This window comes from Meles meles, chromosome 9 (genome assembly GCF_922984935.1).
Source record: "Meles meles chromosome 9, mMelMel3.1 paternal haplotype, whole genome shotgun sequence".
NCBI classification, from domain to species: Eukaryota; Metazoa; Chordata; class Mammalia; order Carnivora; family Mustelidae; genus Meles; species Meles meles.
In genome coordinates, this window is record NC_060074.1 from 69,753,093 (window position 1) to 69,772,846 (window position 19,754).

The following is a 19,754-nucleotide window of genomic DNA, read 5'->3' on the forward strand; positions in this document are numbered from 1 at the left end:
TGTTCACCGATATTTCTCCAGCTCCTAAAAAGGTGTCTGGCACATTGTAAACATGCAAGAAATATTTGTTGAATAAAAAAATAACCCAATCCTATTTCAGTGTTGGACCTAGTGAGATAGGACAATACACTGAAGCATTTGTTTTCTTCTGAAGCATTTTTAAAGGATTTTATATAGGGTCACCTGGGTGGTGCAGCTGGTTAAGCATCTGCCTTCACCTCAGGTCATGATCCCAAGGTCCTCGATCGAATCCTGCTTCAGGCTTGGGGAGCCTGTTTCTCCTTCTCCCTACTCTTGCACTCCTGCTCACTCTCTCCCTCTCAAATAAATAAAGTCTTTAAAAAAAATAAAGGACTTTGTAGAACAAAGATTTTATCCAGAATTGTTTTCTATTTTATTAGAAAATTTGATTAAGCAGAATGTCCCAGGCATTTTGCATTATTGACAGTTTCTGCAAGATGACTCCCTTAGCCTTCTGTTCCAGCCTGGACATTCTTCTCCCCTGCTCTCTGTGTGCTGTGTCCACCCTTCATCATCCTTTCCTGAATGCAGAGATGCACAATAACCTGCATGTGCCTGGACAGGCACCTGAGCCACAAGGTTCTGTGGCTGGGAGATGTACAATATAGCACGAGCATCACGCACATTTCATGTGTATATCTGTATGTCACATACCTCTTGGATAGAAAGATCCATAGCCGGGGGACGGAGCTCAGGGTTCTTGCTCTGTGATGCACATTGCCGAGGCTGGCTGAGCTCCTGGGCCTTTTTGTCTTCTACTTTCTGGTCCTTACTGTGCACTTAATTCTACTCATTTGCTTTCGTGGGCACGATCTTTGTATGTGAGAGACTATATATATTTCTAGATCTTGTGGAAGAAAACTCCTGTCCTAAATATATGAGTATCTGAGTAAAATAACCAGGTGATGTAGGTGTGGTTTTACACATGCTTGGCAAGGAATAACTGATGGAGATTTTTTATTTGCTACCACACAGATGGGGGCAGAGTCAAATCAGTAGGGGCAGAAATAAGAAAAGAAGAGGCAGTGTGGGAAACAGGAAGAACACGGTTGGCAAAGATCTAAGGGGAGGAGAAGGAAAGACAAAATCTGCTCAGGGTAGGCATTTAGAAGAGGCCTGAAGTCCAGGAGTGGCTTCTCAAAGGCCTCAAAGCAGAGAGGCAGCCTAGCCTCAGAAGAGGGAGGCTGTTCTGGAAGCTGTCTGTGTGTGGGAGGGAGGTCAAGAAACTGTAACAGGGCAAGATGGCATTGCCTGCAGGGCCTGCTGGTCTGAACTTGAAGAGAGACATGAAAGTCTCTGCTCCTTTTCAGGGACAGGAGAGCTAAGGGCCTGGACAGAGGTGGCCAGAGAAGCTGGAGACAGCTGTAAAGGCCTGCTAGGCTCTCGACTTATCTGGACAGGCATGAAGGTGTAAGTTGGCCAGCCCCCTCCTGCGGGCAGGGGGCCGCCTGAAAGGTAAACAGGGAGGCCCAGTCCCAAAGGCCCAGCCTGAGACGAAGCCCCTTGGACACTCCATCGGGTTCAAGGGGAATAACTTACGGAGCTGGAGGGAAATTTGTGCTTGGGACAGTAGCCTCAAGGCCTCTTGCCTGTGCCAGGCTGGACCGCAGACAGCCCCTTCCTGTGGATAGCCTCTTTGTGTGTAAGCCTGACCCCCAAGAAGGACATTTGCTTCCGAGTTGCTCTGTTTTCAGCTAAAGAAATAAACACATGAGGGTAGGTACAGAGTCCTTCACTTGCCACCTGCTTTTCCTTCCTGAGCTTCCCTCTGCAAGTTCGTGTCCGGAGGGAGATGTGTCAGCCTTCGTTTGGGCCCGTCTCCCAGCCTCGTGGGTGAAGGACTGCGCGAACATATTAATTTGTGCAGATAAACCCCAAAGACCTAGACCGAGACCGGGTCTCCGGAAAAATGGTGGCTGTGTGCAATTTAAAACCTTTTCCACGGTTCTGACTGTGGACTGCTTTCTTGGTGAGAGAGCCCGAGCGGGCCATGGGCTGAGCAGACTCTGAGGTGGTGATTCCCAGCAGGGGGTGTGGGGGGCCCATGGAATCCAGTCCGGTGTGGAGCGCGGGGTTCACACTGCCCCCCCACACTGGCTCAGAGCGCCTTCTAAAGGAGCGAATTCTCCTCGCTTGGCCCCTGGCTTACAAACTGCTATTCTCATAAGCCTGTTGCTAAAGGGCGTGTGTCATAAACCTCAGGTTTGCTGAGATGGGGAAAAAAGATGAGAAGCTTTGCCTTGGAGTAATCGAGTATTTTCTCACTGGCCCGGCCCCATTGCAAAGCTGCTTGGCCTGCTCCAGGCGGGCCAACCAGCTCCGGCACGATCGTGAAACCTAGGGTGTAATCTTTGGCTTCATCCCTGTTGCGGCCGTTGGATAGCAAAGCCTGTGTCTCTTTAAACTTCGTTTCTGCCAACCTTAACTGAGAACACGGGCAAATACATGACTGTCTGCCGTCAAAAACAACATGTGAGGCTTAAGTCCCTGAAGGACTGAAAGACTCTTAACTAGATAAATGCAGAATCCTCCACTTTGGTCCAAGAAAGCAAGTGCCCGGCAACAGAGAAGGAAGCTGGATCCAAGCAGCAGCTCATGAAACAGGCTCGAGGTTTAATTCGCTAGTAGTTCGACAGATGCCAGCAATGTGACTTTTTTTACATTGTGGACTCAGATGTGTAGCCTCATCTAGACCAGGGATGGAAGATAATCAATCTTCTGCTCTCTGATTTGCTTAATCTAGGGCACGATGCTAGAGGCTGCCCTAAAGAGACCCATAACTGCCAAACTGTTAAACTGAAAATTGTTAAAGAAATTGAGAATGTTTAGACCAAACCAGAATAGACTGTCCTAATAAGGAAAAACTAAATGGGGCGCCTGAGTGGCTCAGGTGGTTAAGCTTCTGCCTTGAACTCAGGTCATGATCCCAGGGTCCTGGCGGTCCCACATAGGGCTCGCAGCTTAGTGGGGAGTCTGTTTCTTTAAAAAACAAAACAAAACAAACAAACAAACAAAAAAATAGGAGGAACTAAATGTGTTTGTTGTGGCTCCAGAGCTCACAACTAGTATCAGTGGGTGAAAAGCAAAGGGAGACCAGCTTTGACTCAGAATGATAAAGAAATTTCTAATAGTCAAGAGATGTATAAAAATGAAGGTGGCTGTCCTGGCAGGAATGAGTCGCTCTCAGTGGATGGCTCCAAACAGCCCAAAGCTGCTGTTGCTAGGCAGGCTCTGAAAGAGATTATGCACCTTGCAGACACCCGAAGAAGGGGACCTCTGAAGCCTCTTTGGGGGGGGGGTGCTTGTAGGTGCAGTGGTTACCGCAGGTGTCCATGGGTGCAAAAGTGGGTGGAGTTAGTGTCCAGCTAACCCTTCTCCAGCCTTGTGAAAGCCTTCTGCAGGCGTGCGTCCTCTGGGATGCCAGCGGGGTTCAGGCACACTTGTTGCACCATTGCCAGGGTTTATGGGGGGCAGCGTGACCATGCAGACCTCACAAAGGAAAACCACAGGCCTCATCACAAAAGCTGGATTTGGATTTCGAACTTAAACTGAAGTTACCTTTGAGGACAATTAAAAAGGATATGTCAAAATTAAAACCATTGTTAAAATTAATCAAAGATTTAGAAAGGTAGAATGAACTCCAGAGCTGGAAATTACTGATTTAAACAATTGTTCTCACATTTTAAACCGCATAATGAGCTAAAAAAGATGAAGCCTCAGAGTATAGCTGTAGAGAGTAGTCTAAAACCAAAGTCAGAATGAAATGTTTTAGCTTTCAAAACTAAAAAGCAGAACAATTACTCCCTGCAAAATGGTATAGGAAGAGGTTTCTGACCCCTGCTAATTGTTTTATTATTCTTCAGAGGGGCGCACTGGCAGCATTTCCCGGGGTTTTCAGTAATTACACTCCATTCAATATCTGAAGAATTACAATAATTCTACACAGAATATACTTGTGCCCTTCGGATGCAAAGCTGAGAGAAGTGAAAAAACAACTTAAAGTAAATTAGCAGGAAAATTATCATGGTTCCTGATTATTTCAGGGCTTCATATATCAGAGGCTAATTATACATTGTATGTTACATTTTCTTAGAGGTATTTGTAATATATTTCTCGTGCTGATCAACGGACACGCTGGTTTCTAGGGCCCTTTATGAAAATGAAGTTCCAACTTTTCCGATTGCCTCTTTGTGTATGAGAAATTATCCAGTGCAGACACATGGCACGTAATGTTCCCAGAGTCCTCAGAGCAGTTGTATTCAGCAGAACACTTAGAATGCTAAGTGTTCACATGTATGTCCTTCGGAAGCTTCGACTCTTCGGTAAATTTCTTTTCCTGCCAAACAAGCTGGGAGTTTTGCTTGTTTGTTTTTACCACTACAGAAGCTTTCTCGAAGTCATTTTCTATACTTTGGCAAGCCAAGGGTCCATGAGAGACGTAAGCAAAGACTGGAATTACACAGCCACTCAGAGATAAGAAAATCTCTTTTCCTGGCTGGAGCCTTATCAATTTTCTGCTAGTGTTAGAATTAATCCATCTCTGCGGGACCCCCTTTAGAGTCTGAACAGCAAAGGTGTCCTGAGACAATACACAGAGCCTGGGGGTCCCAGCTACCGTTAAAATATCCGGAGCGAGAAATATACATCCTGGCTGAGAAATGGTGCGTGGGTCTCACCAATGTTTTTCCTCATGTATCTGCCTTTTCTATTTTTTCGTCCTCTTTTCTTTTGTCTTAAACTAAGTTGAGTGTAGTGTATAAAAATTCGCTTGTAAGTCTTCATGGCAACCAAAACATCAAGAAACTAAGAGGATCACTTAATGACAAAATTAACGAAGGCCACATAAATTGTGATCTGCTCATAAGATCAAATACCAACTCATTTTTTAAATGTTTTAAAATGCATGTGGCATGGAAAACAGTCACAATGCAAAAATTTCTATCAAAACAGAAAGATGTATGTACACTACGACTTCGGTTTTCTGAAATAGATGCTTTTACATATTTATTTTAAAGCATTAGAAAGAATTTACCAAAATATAAATGAAGTGATATCCTAAGTGATTTGTACTTTGCTCTTAACATTTTCTGCATTTTCTAAAATGTGCACGTGGTAGTGTGACAATAAGAAAGGACAAAAAAAAGGAAGGAAGGAGGGAGGAAATAAAATAATGAAGATTAACATTAAAGCACACATTCTGGGGCGCCTGGGTGGCTCAGTGGGTTAAGCCCCTGCCTTCGGCTCAGGTCATGATCTCAGGGTCCTGGGATCAAGCCCCGCATTGGGCTCTCTGCTCAGCAGGGAGCCTGCTTCTGCCTCTCTCTCTGCCTGCCTCTGCCTACTTGTGATCTCTGTCTGTCAAATAAATAAAATCTTTAAAAAAAAAAAAAAAAAGCACACACTTCCCGCTGGCAGGTTAGAAGGGTCGGTGATGCAGAGTGTTTACCAAAATGTGTAGGTAGGATAGTCTGATTGCATTCAATCAGTAGAATCTAATACCTCATTACAGAGTCCTGTTTACTGGGAGGAAGAAAAGCTAGCCCTTTTCTCCATCTCAGATAGTTACAAATTCTCCGATAAAAGTTCACCATGACCTTGGGAAGGGATGGTGAAAACTAGGCCTGAGGGGTAAGTCTCAGAAACAACAGGCTGATGTTTATGTCAGAGGCACAAGCGAACAGCTGGATGAGAATTATGCCGTGAGGATTCCTCCTGTGGGAAGCACCTTGCTTATGTGACGGTAGGTCCCTCTTTCAAGTCATTAAACCGGTTCTACATCAGTCAGTGGCCTCCAGATAGTCAGTGTCTCAGAACAGGCTTTTTTTCATGGTCCCAGGTATTCCCACGATAGATAATGGCTTGTTTTCTTTTATGGATTTTACGCTAACCTTCCCTGCATTTCACTTCTTTTTTTCTTTATTCTTTCTAGCGCATGATTGCAAATACTGCCAGAACAGTGAGATACTGCAGGAGCCAAGCCTTCAGTAAGTTAAATGCTGCTGTGTGCCATAATCTTGATCTGGGTGATCGAGTCCTTTTTAATGAGGCTATGGAGACATTCTAGAAGTCTGGACAATATCTGATCGTGTCAGGGACACTTTGGACCACGAATGCCCATGGGATAGGGGCCTTGCGTTGAAGGATTTTCTAGTTGTAAAACCAGAAACTAACCCTAGGAATATTGTTTTATGAATGAACTTAAAGAGAATAAATGTGCTTTTTCTGGTGTGGCTAGAGACAGCTAAGACACCATTGCCAACAAATCCTGCCTCAAACCAACTCTGTTTATGACTCACTGCTTGATGTTGAGAAATTCACATCAATTTCTGATGACTCAGCTCTGTCGTTTATAAACCAGGAAAGATATTATTTATTGTCTCTTGGGGTGTTGCAAGAACGCATTCATGTGTATAACTTGTTTGCAAAAGGCCCCATAGCGGGAATTCATTATTATATTTCTAGTATTCCCAGGTGAATTTAAGATGTTCCTCCTAAATCTGAACATACAGCACCATAACTGGTACCATAGAGTGCTTTAATATAAAACTATTACTACTCATAAATAGCAATCTTGAACTGGTGAGGGTTAAGTTGCATCACAGTACCAGATCATCCTGCCAGACCAGAGCTACCATCTCCTGGGCTGGGACTTGGGGTGGGGTGGAGCTTCGGGTCCCTCCAGCTGGGCGGGGAGTCAGAAGGCCGCCCCTCTAAAGTTCTTCTCTAAATTCATTGTATGAGTCACCTGAAGTCATTTGGCTTATTAAGCCAACGTGATAATTTGAGATGGACGTGACTGTGGGGCTTACCTCCTCCCGCACCCCCCTGCCAATCGAGTAAACCTTGTTCTAAGAGACTAGAAGTTTCTCAGCTTACAAATCTGAGCTATCTTTACCCTTCCTAGCCCAGGACTGGCCCAAAGTGAGGGTTTGCTAACACAGGATGCCAGACCTGCTAAATGTTCATTTGTTAATGTGCAAGGGACGAAAAAACCTAGGAAGAATAATCGTAACTTGGGGAACAAGTAGACCTTTAAAATGCTTATTCAAGTGGTCATGCTTCCTCTTCCTTCCAAAGTGAGAATAGTCTTGTACATCAGCAACTATCGCTGTGTGGATTCTAGAAGAATTAGAGTGTCTCATATCTCTTCACCTCGTAATTTACGGTCTGTACAAAGACATGGTCTTCAAGCCATTATACAAGTGAATATGAGAAAATCTAGGTGATGTCAGTCTAAAACGAGACCCATGAATCCAAGGCCCTTCAGGAGGTCCAGGAAGGTCCTGAAATTAAACACAAAGTTCTTGTGCCTGCGAGGGTTTGTAGCCTTGAGAAGGTTCTCAGTGGGCTCTAAGAGCAGAAGAGCTGCTGTAGACTATGTTTTGTTCCATAAGCCTCTTGGGAAGTACATCCTACATTCTCCTCCATCTCCTGAAGAAGTCAGTGGGGGTGGGGTGGGAAATTACATAGCTCTCCGTAAGATGCCCACTGCATTGGTTGAAGTTATCAGGAACTGCTGGTAAACAGCAGCTGCTCGGCGCTGAAGTCAACAGTCTATAGATAAAGCTATAGGAATAGATTCATAAACATTGTGGGAATATGTACAATGTAATTACAGTATATTGTACATGGAGAGTACACTGCCAGGGAAAAGCGAGGAATTAAACACTGTGGTATTATTTATATATGATAATTATACTGATGAGTTTTTTCTTAGAGCAAGTAGGGGCCTTTGTAACTTTGCTCTGCTTTTCTGTGTTCAGACCTGCACCCCTACCCTCCACCCCTGATGCAGATGGCATTCCAACTGTCTCTGCGAGTGATGCGTGGATCTAAGCAGAGCAGATGGACTGCAGAAGGCAGTGGATTAGGAGGGGAAGAACCCTGGCCGGGAGGCTAGACTCCAGCTCGGCCACTCCCAGTGTCCTTCTAGATGACAGTCCCCTGCTGCTGATCCATCTGTGGGGCAGAGGTGGCCCGGGGACCCACAGCACAGGTGCTGGGTCTAACCAGAGTATCTTCCCCCCTCTTGTCTGGAAATAATGTCACCGTTATGAAAAGAAGAGATTTCCCAGGAAAAGAAATCCAGATCGCTCATCTCTCTAGAAAAGTAGGAAGATCGGTCAACTCCTTCGGGTGCTGATGGCCACGTGGCCCCGGCATGGGGGAGCTGAGGAGTCCCTTCCAAAGGGAGCCGTGGTTCCAGTTCCCCACTGTCAGATTTGGCCTTCCTCCTTCACGTAGATTCTCTGCAGAAGGCTCTGGGCCGATGATGCTTTTCAACCTGGTTTTAAAGAAAGCTGTTAACTTCCGAACTCCCTGGCTCACATGCAGGGGAGGGGGAGTGGATGAGAATAGAACAGTAACTGGGATTTCAGAACAGGGATTTCAGGGGATCGAAGGTCTAGCGGACCTTGTGATTTCAGCCCACGTGCACTCAAAACGCAAACGCGGGTGCAGGAGTGCTGTATACCAGACTCAAGTAACAGGAGAGTGGGACTTGCTAATCTCACTGGATTGTTTCAGTTCCGCCAGGGTGTTCAGCGCTTTTGCTAGGGGCTTATGAAAACGATGTCATTTTGCCGTCAGCCCTCATCCTGTATCAAAGGGGGCAGACAGCTGAGTGTGAGACACAGGTGGGACGGAAAGAGAAGCAATTTTGATGTATAACCGATGTATGGCCATCAAGTGATGCTCTCACTTTTATTTGGTGCCATTTTTTTTATTATTTTTTTTTTTTACAACATGCAGTACAAAGGAAAATGATCAAATAGGTGATTCCAGGGAAGGAAAGGGTGAGAGAGAGGAGATGGACATATATTTCAATGAATATGGTATGTTGAAAGGTTGCACTGGAAACTTGGAATCCACGATAAATGTAATAAGTAATTGGAGGAAACAGAGCTGTATCTTACATGCATATATTACGCAATGCCAATTTGCTCTTTTCTCCTTCAACAGATCCCGATGCAGCACAAGCTAATAAGAACCATCAGGATGTCCGGAGTTATGTACGGCAATTAAATGTGATTGACAACCAGAGAACTTTATCACAGATGTCACACAGATTAGAGCCTCGTCGACCATAGACGTTTAAAGTGCCCAGAACAATGGTTTGCCTCCAGTCCACAGTTTTTCAAAAATGCCATTTACGCTACTACTGACTGTCTTGTCACTAGAAATTCTACAAAACAAGCAGACACGCAGCCTGAGACATCTCAGGGCTGCGGCTTACCAGCGTCCTGACAAGAAAAGAAATTCTTTGACTTGCATAAAATGTTCACACTCTAGCTTAGGACCCTCCAATTTGTGGTCACCCTATTTTATTTCCAATTGTGCCATCCTCTTTGCTGAAACATAAATTAAGTCCCACACGAAGAGCTGGGTGGGAATACCATTGTCAAGAGACATAGCAAGTCCCTGATGGTTCTTCTCAGAGAATTGGCAGGGGGAGATATGCTACAAATAGGATTTTCGTGACTATGTCTGTGGTGGTCTAGTTTCACGGTTTTTAATCTCAACACCTTGATTTGGAGCATGGGGTTGGAAGGTGTTGAAGAATCATGTAAATCCAAATCATAAGCTGTATTCTAGCATCTTCATAGTCTTACCTCTGAAGGAGTTAAACCCCACCAAACTACTATAAAACATTATGGCTATTTATGTAATTTAGGGAGGGCTGGTCTGTAATTTCTGAATGATATCTAGAATAATATTTATGTTTACAATGTAACTTTTTTAAACTTACAAGTCAGGATTACATACATAAGAATTCCACTAAGAAACCAAGGTTCTAAAAATTGCCAGCGTTAAAATAAAAAAAAGAAAGAACATTTCAAAAGAGCACAATATGCACAAAACATTTTTCAAAATTAAAATATTTTCCTGGGCATTAAAACCCTTTACTATTGGCTAATTATTATTACTGATTTAAAAAAAACACATATTTTCTGGACTTAAATGTTATTACAAATATCTTAATTTTCAGCAATTGTTTTGCACTTTCAAATAGATTGTAAATAGTTCACTCAGTCAATGGTATAGAGTTATTTATTTGCTATATAATAGATATTGTGCCAAATGACTACTTTTTATTTATTTTATTTAGTATGTAATTTTGGAGTACATTTTTTCCTCTTTTCACAATTAGGCTACATTTAATGTGTAGGAATTGTATGTATGTATATCTTCTGTAAATAACAGCTAGTATCTTCATTAAATATAATTGTTGACAAGAAAAGGTCGTGTTATTCTCAATTCTTGTAATATGGAAAGGGTAACCTTTTGGTATGGGGGGGTCCCAGCTTTTTTTAATTGAAATAAAATTCAGATACTATAAAAATCACCCTTTTAAAGTGCAAAATGCAGTGGCTTTTAGTATATTCACAAGGTTGTTCAACCATCATCACTAATTCTAGAACATTCTCCGCATTCCTGAGGGAAAAAACCCATATCCATTAGCAAACGCACCTCACTCCCCTCTTCCCCCATTCTTGGGAAACCACTATCTGCTTCCTGTCTCTATAGATTTACTTGTTGTGTACATTTTGTATAAATGGAATTATATAATATGTGGCCTTATATGTCTGATTTCTTTCACTTGGCATAGCATTTTCAGGGTTAATCCAGCATGTATCAGTACTTCATTTCTTTTTATGGCTGAATAATATTTGATGATGTGGATATACCCCTTGTCAGTTGATAGACACTTGGGTTGTTCCACTTTTTGGTTATTAGCAACTATGGAAAGGCACAATTTTAGAACTGCCTGGTATGGGGCCTCATACCATTTCTCAGTGATTTAAGCACTTAGTAAATATTTGATGAAGAGATTTCTAAAATTCTTTAAAGTCCAAATATGTCTCTATTTTTTCTTGTTAGCATTTTCCAGAGTGTGTTCCAGGCTATACTAGTCTCACAAGCTCACAAACTATTCCTCCAAAAACAAACACACAACTGCAAAGCAAAAAACAAAACCAGGATGGTATCTTCAAATAAATTTGCAAGCCCCTGCACAATACACAGCCCATTCTTAGAAATGATTCCCAATATTCATTAACATATTAAAGGCTCTGAGAAGTCCCACTGCAATCCCTCCTAACACACAGTGGAGGCACACTTTGAGAAATGCTAAAGCAGGCAAATGACTTTCTGTGTTCATTCACATCATAGTTCAAGGTCCCCAGGGGTGTTGTTTTATGCAGTGTTAACCTCCTACCTAGTGGAGCATAATGCCTGGAATTTACTAGAGACTTTTTTTAAAAAGTCACTGAATAAATTTTTTTTGAAGCCATCATTTTTCAGCATTTCACTATCTGATACGCCTCAGTATTAGCCGCAAATTTTCACTACTATATAGTTTTCCTTTACTAGATTATTTTGAAGGCTGAGAAATGAAGCTGATAGCCTGTACCTTGGGCATTCTTGCTCTTATTTACTCTTCTTTACTTCCTTCCTTCCTTACTCTTACTTTGTTACTTAAAAGTTGGTATCCTAGGGGCACCTGTGTGGTCCAGTCGGTTAAGCGTCTGCCTTCAGCCCAGGTCCTGGCATGGAGTCTTACATCGGGCTCTCTGCTCGGCGGGGAGTCTGCTTCTCCCTCTCCCTCTGTTGCTCCCCCTGCTTGTGCTCTCTCTCTCTCTCTGTGTCAAATAAATAAAATCCTAAAAAAAAAAAAAAAGAAAAGAAAAAAAAAGCTGGTATCCTATGTCTAATGGCCTCTTTTCCCCAATTTCATGGTGACTGACATCTTTTGACCTTCTAATTTAGTTTCGACATTATTCAAAATTAATACATATCCCCTTAGGCTTCCAGATGAGAATAAGGTAGCAATGGCAAAGTAAAAGAACTCACACTCTAAATATGGAGAGTAGTAGCCAGGCAAACTTTCCCGAAGCAGGAGGTGCAGTTAATATTTTAAAACTTGCAAATGAGCCAAAAGAAAATGAGAGGCCTACAGGGTCACAAGAAGGGTAATGAGGTTTGCTGGAAGACAGGAAAAAAGAAGAAAGGATGTTTTTTACGAAAAATGCCTGCAAAAAGTTATACATGTGAGCATTTAACATACCTGCTTAGCAAGGTCACTGGCACGATGTACAAGAGCTAAGCCTTTCCAGCAATTTTTGAATACCATGCAGGTTAAATAGATTGCTCCTGAATTCAATGGCATTTCCTCTTAAATATCAATGCAGATCAATGACCACCAGTTTGAGGAAATTAAAATAAATGTATTCCGGTTTTGAAATGTGCTTTTATTTTTTTTAAAAGTCAGCATAGAACACGCAGTGTGGTAAAAATGAACCCCTGCCTCGAATGGCTTTCTTTATACTGTCAATCTAAAATGTATGACATTCCTTGCTGTGGAATAATCTTCATTTTCTCTATTTGTTTTGTGTTGGGAGGAAGAATTCCTCTGCCCTTCACGGTCCTTGTAGCTGGTCTAAGAATCAAATTGATATGAGACAGATTAAAAGGAGAAAATCAAATTTAGTAGCTTACTTAGGGGGAACACCCACACAGACATGGAAATCTTAAAGACAGTCAGGCAAAATGAGGTCTATGTGTCATCTTGAACCAAGAAAGAGGGAATAGGGGGCTGCAAAGGGAAGGGATGAAAAAAGAATGAAAAAGAGTAAATGTTCGGTAAACACGTGTTTGCTGGGCCACTCAGAAACAATGGGACAAAGAGAGGACTTTGACTGCACAGGTCTTGCTAGGTTTCTCCCTGTCTGCAGTACACTGTTCGCAGTATACCGTGTTCATGCATGGGGATAGCTATCTTCCTAGAGCAGTTCTCTGTCTAAACTCTTTCAAGCAGTTGAGGGGAAGGTGAAGAGCTTTCCCTGAATCTGCTGGGGTTTGATTGCTTTTTAACTTAAAATGATCTTCATGCCAAAGTCGCCCACCTTGGACAACCTGCTCTTGGGCTCTACACCTGGTGTTATATGGTCAGGTTACTTAAAAACTGACTTACAAACTTTTAACTTAAAGAAACTTTAACTTAATTAGACATTGTCAGTTAACTTCCTATTCACTCGTTCATTAGTGAATAGCGGTTGAGGGACGTACTGAGTGCCAGGCCCTCTATGAGCTCGCATTTAATGGTGAGAAAAACTGGAAGGTCCCTATTCTCCTGGAGCTTATCACCTCGTAAGGGAGACAGAAAGTTAATCAAAGAATCAAACATAATATAAAAATACTCCCAGGGAAGCATCTGGTGTTCACGGACATGTAATAAGGGGATTTGCACTGATCCGAGGTAAGGAAATATTTCCTGTGGAAGTGACGGTTGACCAGTACTCCGAAGGATGAAGATGCTAATGAGGCAGGAGAGAGAAGAGTATGTCCTTAGCAGGGAATAATCTTGGCAGTGTGAAGGGCGGAAAGCTCACTGTGGCAGAGCCGAGAGGGCGCGGGGGAGCGTGCTCCAGAATATGCTGGGGATACTAAGAAGCCTCAGAGCTGCGAGGACTTCCAGGGCTTTACAAGGAAACTCACGTTTGACTAAGAGCAGCGGAAAGTCACCGGGGTTCTGGAAGGGGGGGCGGGGAGTTGCATTCCTCATGGTAGCCCTTGGAGGGCAAGGTCATTGCTTCATGTTACCACATTGTGGGTACATGTGGTGTCATCCCAAAGTCCTTAATAACTGTATTATGCAAGCTTAAAGGTAAGACAGAGGGAATTGTGGATAATGGGAAATATTAAAAGCAGTGGAGAACCCAGACACTTACACAGAGTCAGACCATCCCCCCTCCTGGCTCAGTCCACACTGGACCACTTTCTAATTTTTTGTGACAAGACATAAATACAACTTACCATTTTAACCCTTTTTGAGTGTACAATTCAACACTATAAGTACAGCCACATTGTTGTGCAACTCTCACCAGTATCCATCTCCAAAACTTGTCCCTCAGTCCATGCTGAAACTACCCCTCACACAATAACTCCACACTTCCCCTCCCCCAGCAGGCACAATACCACTTTCTCTCTCTCTGAATGTAGAGGTTAGCTCCTATACGTGAAGGAGGTTCTTTTGTGTTTGGCTTGCTTCACTCAGCATTATGTTTTCAAGGTTTATCCCTGTTGTAGCATGTGTCAGAATTTCCTCCCTTCTTAAGGCTCAAAAATACTGCCTTTCATGTATATACCACATTTTGCTTATCCATTCATCCATCATTTGGTTTGTTTCCACCTTTTGGCCTTGGGAGTAATGCTGCCGTGAACTGGGGTGTACAAGTATCTGCTCGAGTCCCAGGTTTCATTCTTTGGATCTGTACCTAGAGTGGAATCGATGAATTGTATGGTGATTCATGTCTAAGCTTTCGAGGAGTTGTCCTACTGCGTTCCGTAATTGCTCTACTATTTTATGGGCTACATCTGACATGGCCCATGCTTGCCCATATCCTCTCCTTGGAGACCGAGTCTGCGTGCATGGCATGGCTGCTGGGAAGAGTAGTGGCCAGGGTACCCAGGGCTCTTTATGTAGCTCTCTGAGGCTGGAGCAGGAAGCTCCCATCGGCCGCAGTGTCCTCCTTTAAGCCAGCATGGCCCATGAGACAGTCTCAGCCCCAACCCTTGGCCCACCCCTGCTGCCTTGTTGGTTACTGTGTCAGAAGACCACTGCCTGTGGCCTGACGTTGAAGGACTGGAGGAAATGTTACTAACCCCAAGAGAATTAGGGCATGGCAATGGGAAAAGTGCCTGCCTTGCTTTGGCTCCTTTGCACGTGCTTGTCTAGCAGTTAGGGAAAGTCAAGGATGAAGCTACAGGAAGCCAGCATCTTTGTTCTTGGGCCAATTTAAATTTGGGAAAGATTGTGGCCAGGCCCAGCTATAGAGGGAAGTAAGCACAAGGCACTGTGAACTCATGGGCACCGGTCTGGGAACTCCTCCAGACCTGGGAAACAGAGAGAGGCTGGGGCCAGGGCATGGGAGAGATGTCAGACTTGCAGTAGTCCCCTCTCCTCAGCCTGGCAGGGCGGGTTCAGATTCTACCTTGGCAGGAAGAGTGAAAATCCTATAGGAGGAGGACCAACACAAGAGAATAATTGGAGCAAAAGTTGGCATAAAATTCTTCAGGACATGTTTTGCAGTACCTGAGAATAAAAGAGGATGGGAAGGCCCTCATAAGGTTTCCGTCCATTTAATTGCAGGCAGGTGGTGAGAGTGAGAGTCTCTAGCAGGCTAACGACAAGGACCTGGCAGGAATGGAGGACAGCTGATGGTTCCAGGAGGAGTTTTGACATTTCAGGGCAGAGAGACAGAGTCTAATAGTTCAGTCTCCTCAGTGAAGAGAGGGGCCCACGGTGAGGAGAGACAGCAGCCCTGAGGGCAGACAGATTCTACACCAGCCAAGATAAAGCAGGTTTAGAAGGATGAGGAAAGCAGTGGTTCATTCACACCGTGAAAAGATAAACCACATCAGCAAGTGTTTCAGTTGTTGTGTGCATTAGGCAGGCTTCTCCAGAGAAACAGTACTGATGGAATTTGTGTACATATGGAAGGAGATTTATTCTGAGGAACTGGCTCACACAATTATGGAGGCTGGACATCTAAAATCTGCAGTGTGGGCCAGCAGGCTGGAGACACAGGAGAGCCAGTGGTGCAGATTAAGTCCAACCAGTCTGCTGGAGAATTTCCTCCTGCTTGAGGAGGCTGGGCTTTTTGTTCAGTTCAGATCTTCAACTGATTGGACGAGGCCCACTCAGTTGTGGAGGGCTTTCTGCGTTCTCAAAGTTCACCAGGTTAAATGTTCACCTCATCCAAAAAAAAAAAAAAAAAAATCCTAAATTAACATGGAAAATGAACCATGGCACTTAGTAATAAACCACTCCAAATTTAGTGCCTTAAAACACCAGTGACTCCCTAGGTCAACAGAATTGTCCTGCCAATCTGGGCAGGGCTCGGTGGATCAGGGCTGGATTCAGTCATGCATCTGTAGTCTGCTGGTATAGGCTGGCCTCAGGTGGACTCAGGCATGCATCTGCAGTCGGCTGGTATAGGCTGGCCTCAGATGGAATGGTTCATCTCTGCTCCACACAGCCTCTCATCCTCCAGCAGAGGAGGCTGGGTTTCCTTACTTGCGGGCTGGAAAGGGTTCCCAGGGAGCAAAGCCGGTAAGCGAGAACTCTTGCCTCCCAGGCTCGGAAGAGGCTCATCCTCACTCTGCTGGGCAAAGTGGTTCAGGATGCCTGCCACGATTCAGAGTGGAGGAATGATTCTGTGTCTTGATGTACAGAGCTTCAAAGTCGCATCACAGAGACTGTGGATACAGGGAGAGGAAAATGGCTGTCATTTTCACAGTCTACTAGGGTGGGGCTAGCCCCAAAAGTGAATGGCTAGAAGAGACACTTCTCTTGTTTGGGGCCAGTTTTTCGGGACCTAGTGCTTCTGTGGGAGTGAATCTAGCACTTGGAGAAGGAATACAGAGTATCAGAAAGATAATGGACTCTAAAATCAGGCGGATCTGGGTTTGACTCAGCATTTTCGTGCGTATTGTCTAAAGCGGGTGCTGTCCCACTGCAGAGCTCTCCTTTAACCAAGCTTCCTCTCACGCCCATAGCCTGCACCCCGACATGCGGGAGGCCTTAGCTGTGAGCATCGGCCAACGTAGTTAACCTCCGAGCTTCGATTTCCACCTCTGCTCATGGGCATCCTCATACCACCCTCATGAAGGCTGCCTGGGAATTCAATGAGTTAAGGTGTATAAAGCGCCTAGCACAGGGAGTGCTTGGTGCTCGGGAAATTTCAGTGTCTTTCCTGCCTCTGCACTGCAAGGAGAGGCAACAGTAAACAGAACTTCAGAACATTGGGAGTTCGCCTGAGAGTCTTCAGCCAAAACAATCGTGAAAGGATGGAAAAGGGAGGAAACCTACATGGCAGCTTCCAGCCATTGAAATTGACTTGAGGCTAAGGAGCCTTTGGAGAGCCTGGCCTTTCCCCTTATCCTTTGTCCTTTCCCCCAAAGGTACCCCAATTGCACAAAGTTGTTGCTGCAGTCATTGAAAGGGGATACTGTTATCTTGAACAGACCCATTTTAAAAGTTATTTGCAGCAGACTGGAAAACATTTCAAATTACCAAGTGAAAGAGAGGAGAGGTGAAGAGAGTGAGAGTCGGACTTTTTACCAACAGATCCAATATTCGTGTATGAAGGAGGAGATCAGAAACTAAACCAAGGGTGACACGAGTCACACACAGATCACACTAGGAGTTAGATTTTAACCTGACCGGGGTGTTCATTTACGTGTTCAGTCCACATCACCTATAAACAGTTTTACGCTGTTATGAGTTCTTCCCAAGGAAGGGTTCTTCATTAGCGGTTCTGATCTCCTCTCACATGATGCTCACAGGCCATCATAAACTCCATTTGTATTTCTGGCTTCAGAAATTAAATTGAAGGTATGAGCCAGAGGGTCCACTAAATTAGAGATTATTGCTGGTGGCACTCTGTGTGAGCCAGGTGAAGCTTGGTCCTTTTAATTAAGAATTTGCTTTCACTAACAACATGAGCAAATGAATAATATTAAGTCAACATTGAACCCACTTGGGGGGGAGGGGTGGTTGTGGGAATAACTGAGATAAGGTAGTTATAGTATAGACCTGATGTGCAGAGTTCGCTTATGTGTCAGAATTAGCATCCTTGGAGCAACTGAATACTGTCTGTAACACAGGGCAGGGAAATCTTTTGAGCAGCAAGAGAAGATGATTGCTGGGGTGGGAAAAGAGGAAATTTTGTACTTCCACTTAAAATTAGAAGAAAAGCAAGATCAGTAAGGAATACAGAGTTTTAAATACAAAATTCTCTGAATGCTGACTTTGGAAGAGAATTTTCAGGATATATTGGTTCTGTAATCAATTCTTTTCAACCTGTCACTTCACTTACGGTTTATTGAATACCTACTGTATACCTGATACATGCACATAGTATTTTATTCTAAATACCTATGAGATGAATAGTCTTACTGTTTACTGATGAGGAAAACTGAGAGAAATTATCTTGCTCAAGGTCACATGTTTAAATTATGGCAGAGTTGGGGAAACCAAATGTAATCTGCTTCCAGAACATATGTTGTTAACTATGAGGCCACACTGTTTGACTCTCTTTTTGCCCCCAAGAGAACAGATTATTCAGGCTTTTGAAGCCACAAACTAAAAATAACAGAGGAGAGTTTAGGGAACCAAAGCATGAGATTAATTTTATCAAAATATTATAAATGGAGTTTAGACAAGAGATTTGGGTGTATTTTTCTCTAAAGTTTGTCTTCAAAACCAAACTCTGTGTGTGTGTGTGTGTGTGTGTGTGTGTGTGTGTGTGTGTGTGTCCCTTCCTAAAAATCTCATATGTTGTATGTATACCATGGGAAGTCCTTAATTTCACAGGATGATATAATATTTCTCAGCATTTGTCATACAGAATCCACTCATAACTAGGAAGACACTTCTGTTATATTTGAAACACTTTATCTCTTAAGCCAAGTGGTTGTTTTCATATTATTCTCTTTGCCTTATTTCATTAAAATTGGCTCCACTGAAGTTGAAGTATTTTTGAGAGATGTAAATTTACTGAATATTTTGTAGAAAAGATGGAGAGGGGGTATTATTACAGAATCCCATGGTATATCATTAAAAAAAACCCAAAAACCTCACAGGACCTATCTTGTCTTCCAAATCTTTTTTCTTTGCTACCCATCATATGGTGTCCTCCTCACATTCCCAATTCTCCACCCCTCTAGTTTGCAGATCATCCTTGGGGACCCAAAGTCATATTTTCTTTTTAATGTAAATCAAGTTAATTTTCCCTGCAGCCCTAGCTCCAAATATGAAAGTCCCCACTCTGACTGAGGATGAAGATGTTTGTCCTCAGCAAACATAAGCCCCTCCTGTTACCAGGGTCATTCTCTTTAGAAGGCTAGTATAAAAGACAAATTTTTTTTTATCATAACAGAGAAAATTATCTTATTTAAAACCCAAACTAGCTACGCTCCTTCTATCTCCTGAAGGTGGATGTCATAATTCATACCAGGAAAGTAAACCTCCCTCTTCTTTCTTTCCATTTCAGGAACCAATAGGAAAAGAAAGAAAGAAAGACTGAAACGTCGGAGTTCTCAGCAATTCTGCTGTGTCCTAGCACATATTCAGCATGGACATACATTCATGGTAACAAGAGCCTAACCAAATCATTACCTTTCCATGTGGAGATAAATTTCCAGAATGCTCACTGACATCACTCTTCATTTTGCTTAAAATCCCCTGTGTCATAATAAGCTTGGGGGACAGATTTTCCCCTGCTACTTTTGACAGATCCTCAGAAGCTGCAGTGATATTTTTGATGCTCCTCATAAGAGCAAAGGATTTCTACCAATTCCTAATTTCTTCCTGATCTTTACCATCTTGATAACTGGCCTCTCAAGTTGTAGCAAACCTTCCATCTACTGGTTTACTCTTCCTAGGTATTTTTCCTGGGTACGCTTCCAGCACTATCTCTCACATGTTCTCTTTACCTCTCACGGGTTATAACTTCACAATAGGAGAACGAAAAAGTCCAAGGCATACTAGCATTAATTCTACTGTATTGGCTGAGTCAACCATGAAAATATCCTAAAGCATGCCTGCTAGTCAACTTGTCCTTCTGTGTACTTGAAGTTCCCATTGAATCTTCCATTCAGGATGTCCTATAGGAGAAAAGTCTGCTTCATAGCAGCAGAGAAAATCCATGCCAGCTACTTAAAATAGT

General features: G+C 43.3%; 1 protein-coding gene across 5 annotated transcripts in view; it reads left to right on the forward strand.

Annotated features, from left to right (window-relative positions):
• RAPGEF4 (Rap guanine nucleotide exchange factor 4) overlaps positions 1–9,826 on the forward strand; it is a 291,500-nt gene extending 281,674 nt beyond the window's left edge. For all 5 annotated transcript variants that reach the window (XM_046018583.1, XM_046018585.1, XM_046018584.1 and 2 more), the window contains 2 exons: positions 5,951–6,005; positions 8,983–9,826. In XM_046018583.1, coding sequence (XP_045874539.1) covers positions 5,951–6,005; positions 8,983–9,110 — 183 coding nt within the window. In that variant the 3' untranslated portion in view covers positions 9,111–9,826. The remainder of the gene's footprint in view (positions 1–5,950; positions 6,006–8,982) is intronic.
• Positions 9,827–19,754: the final 9,928 nt, after the last annotated feature.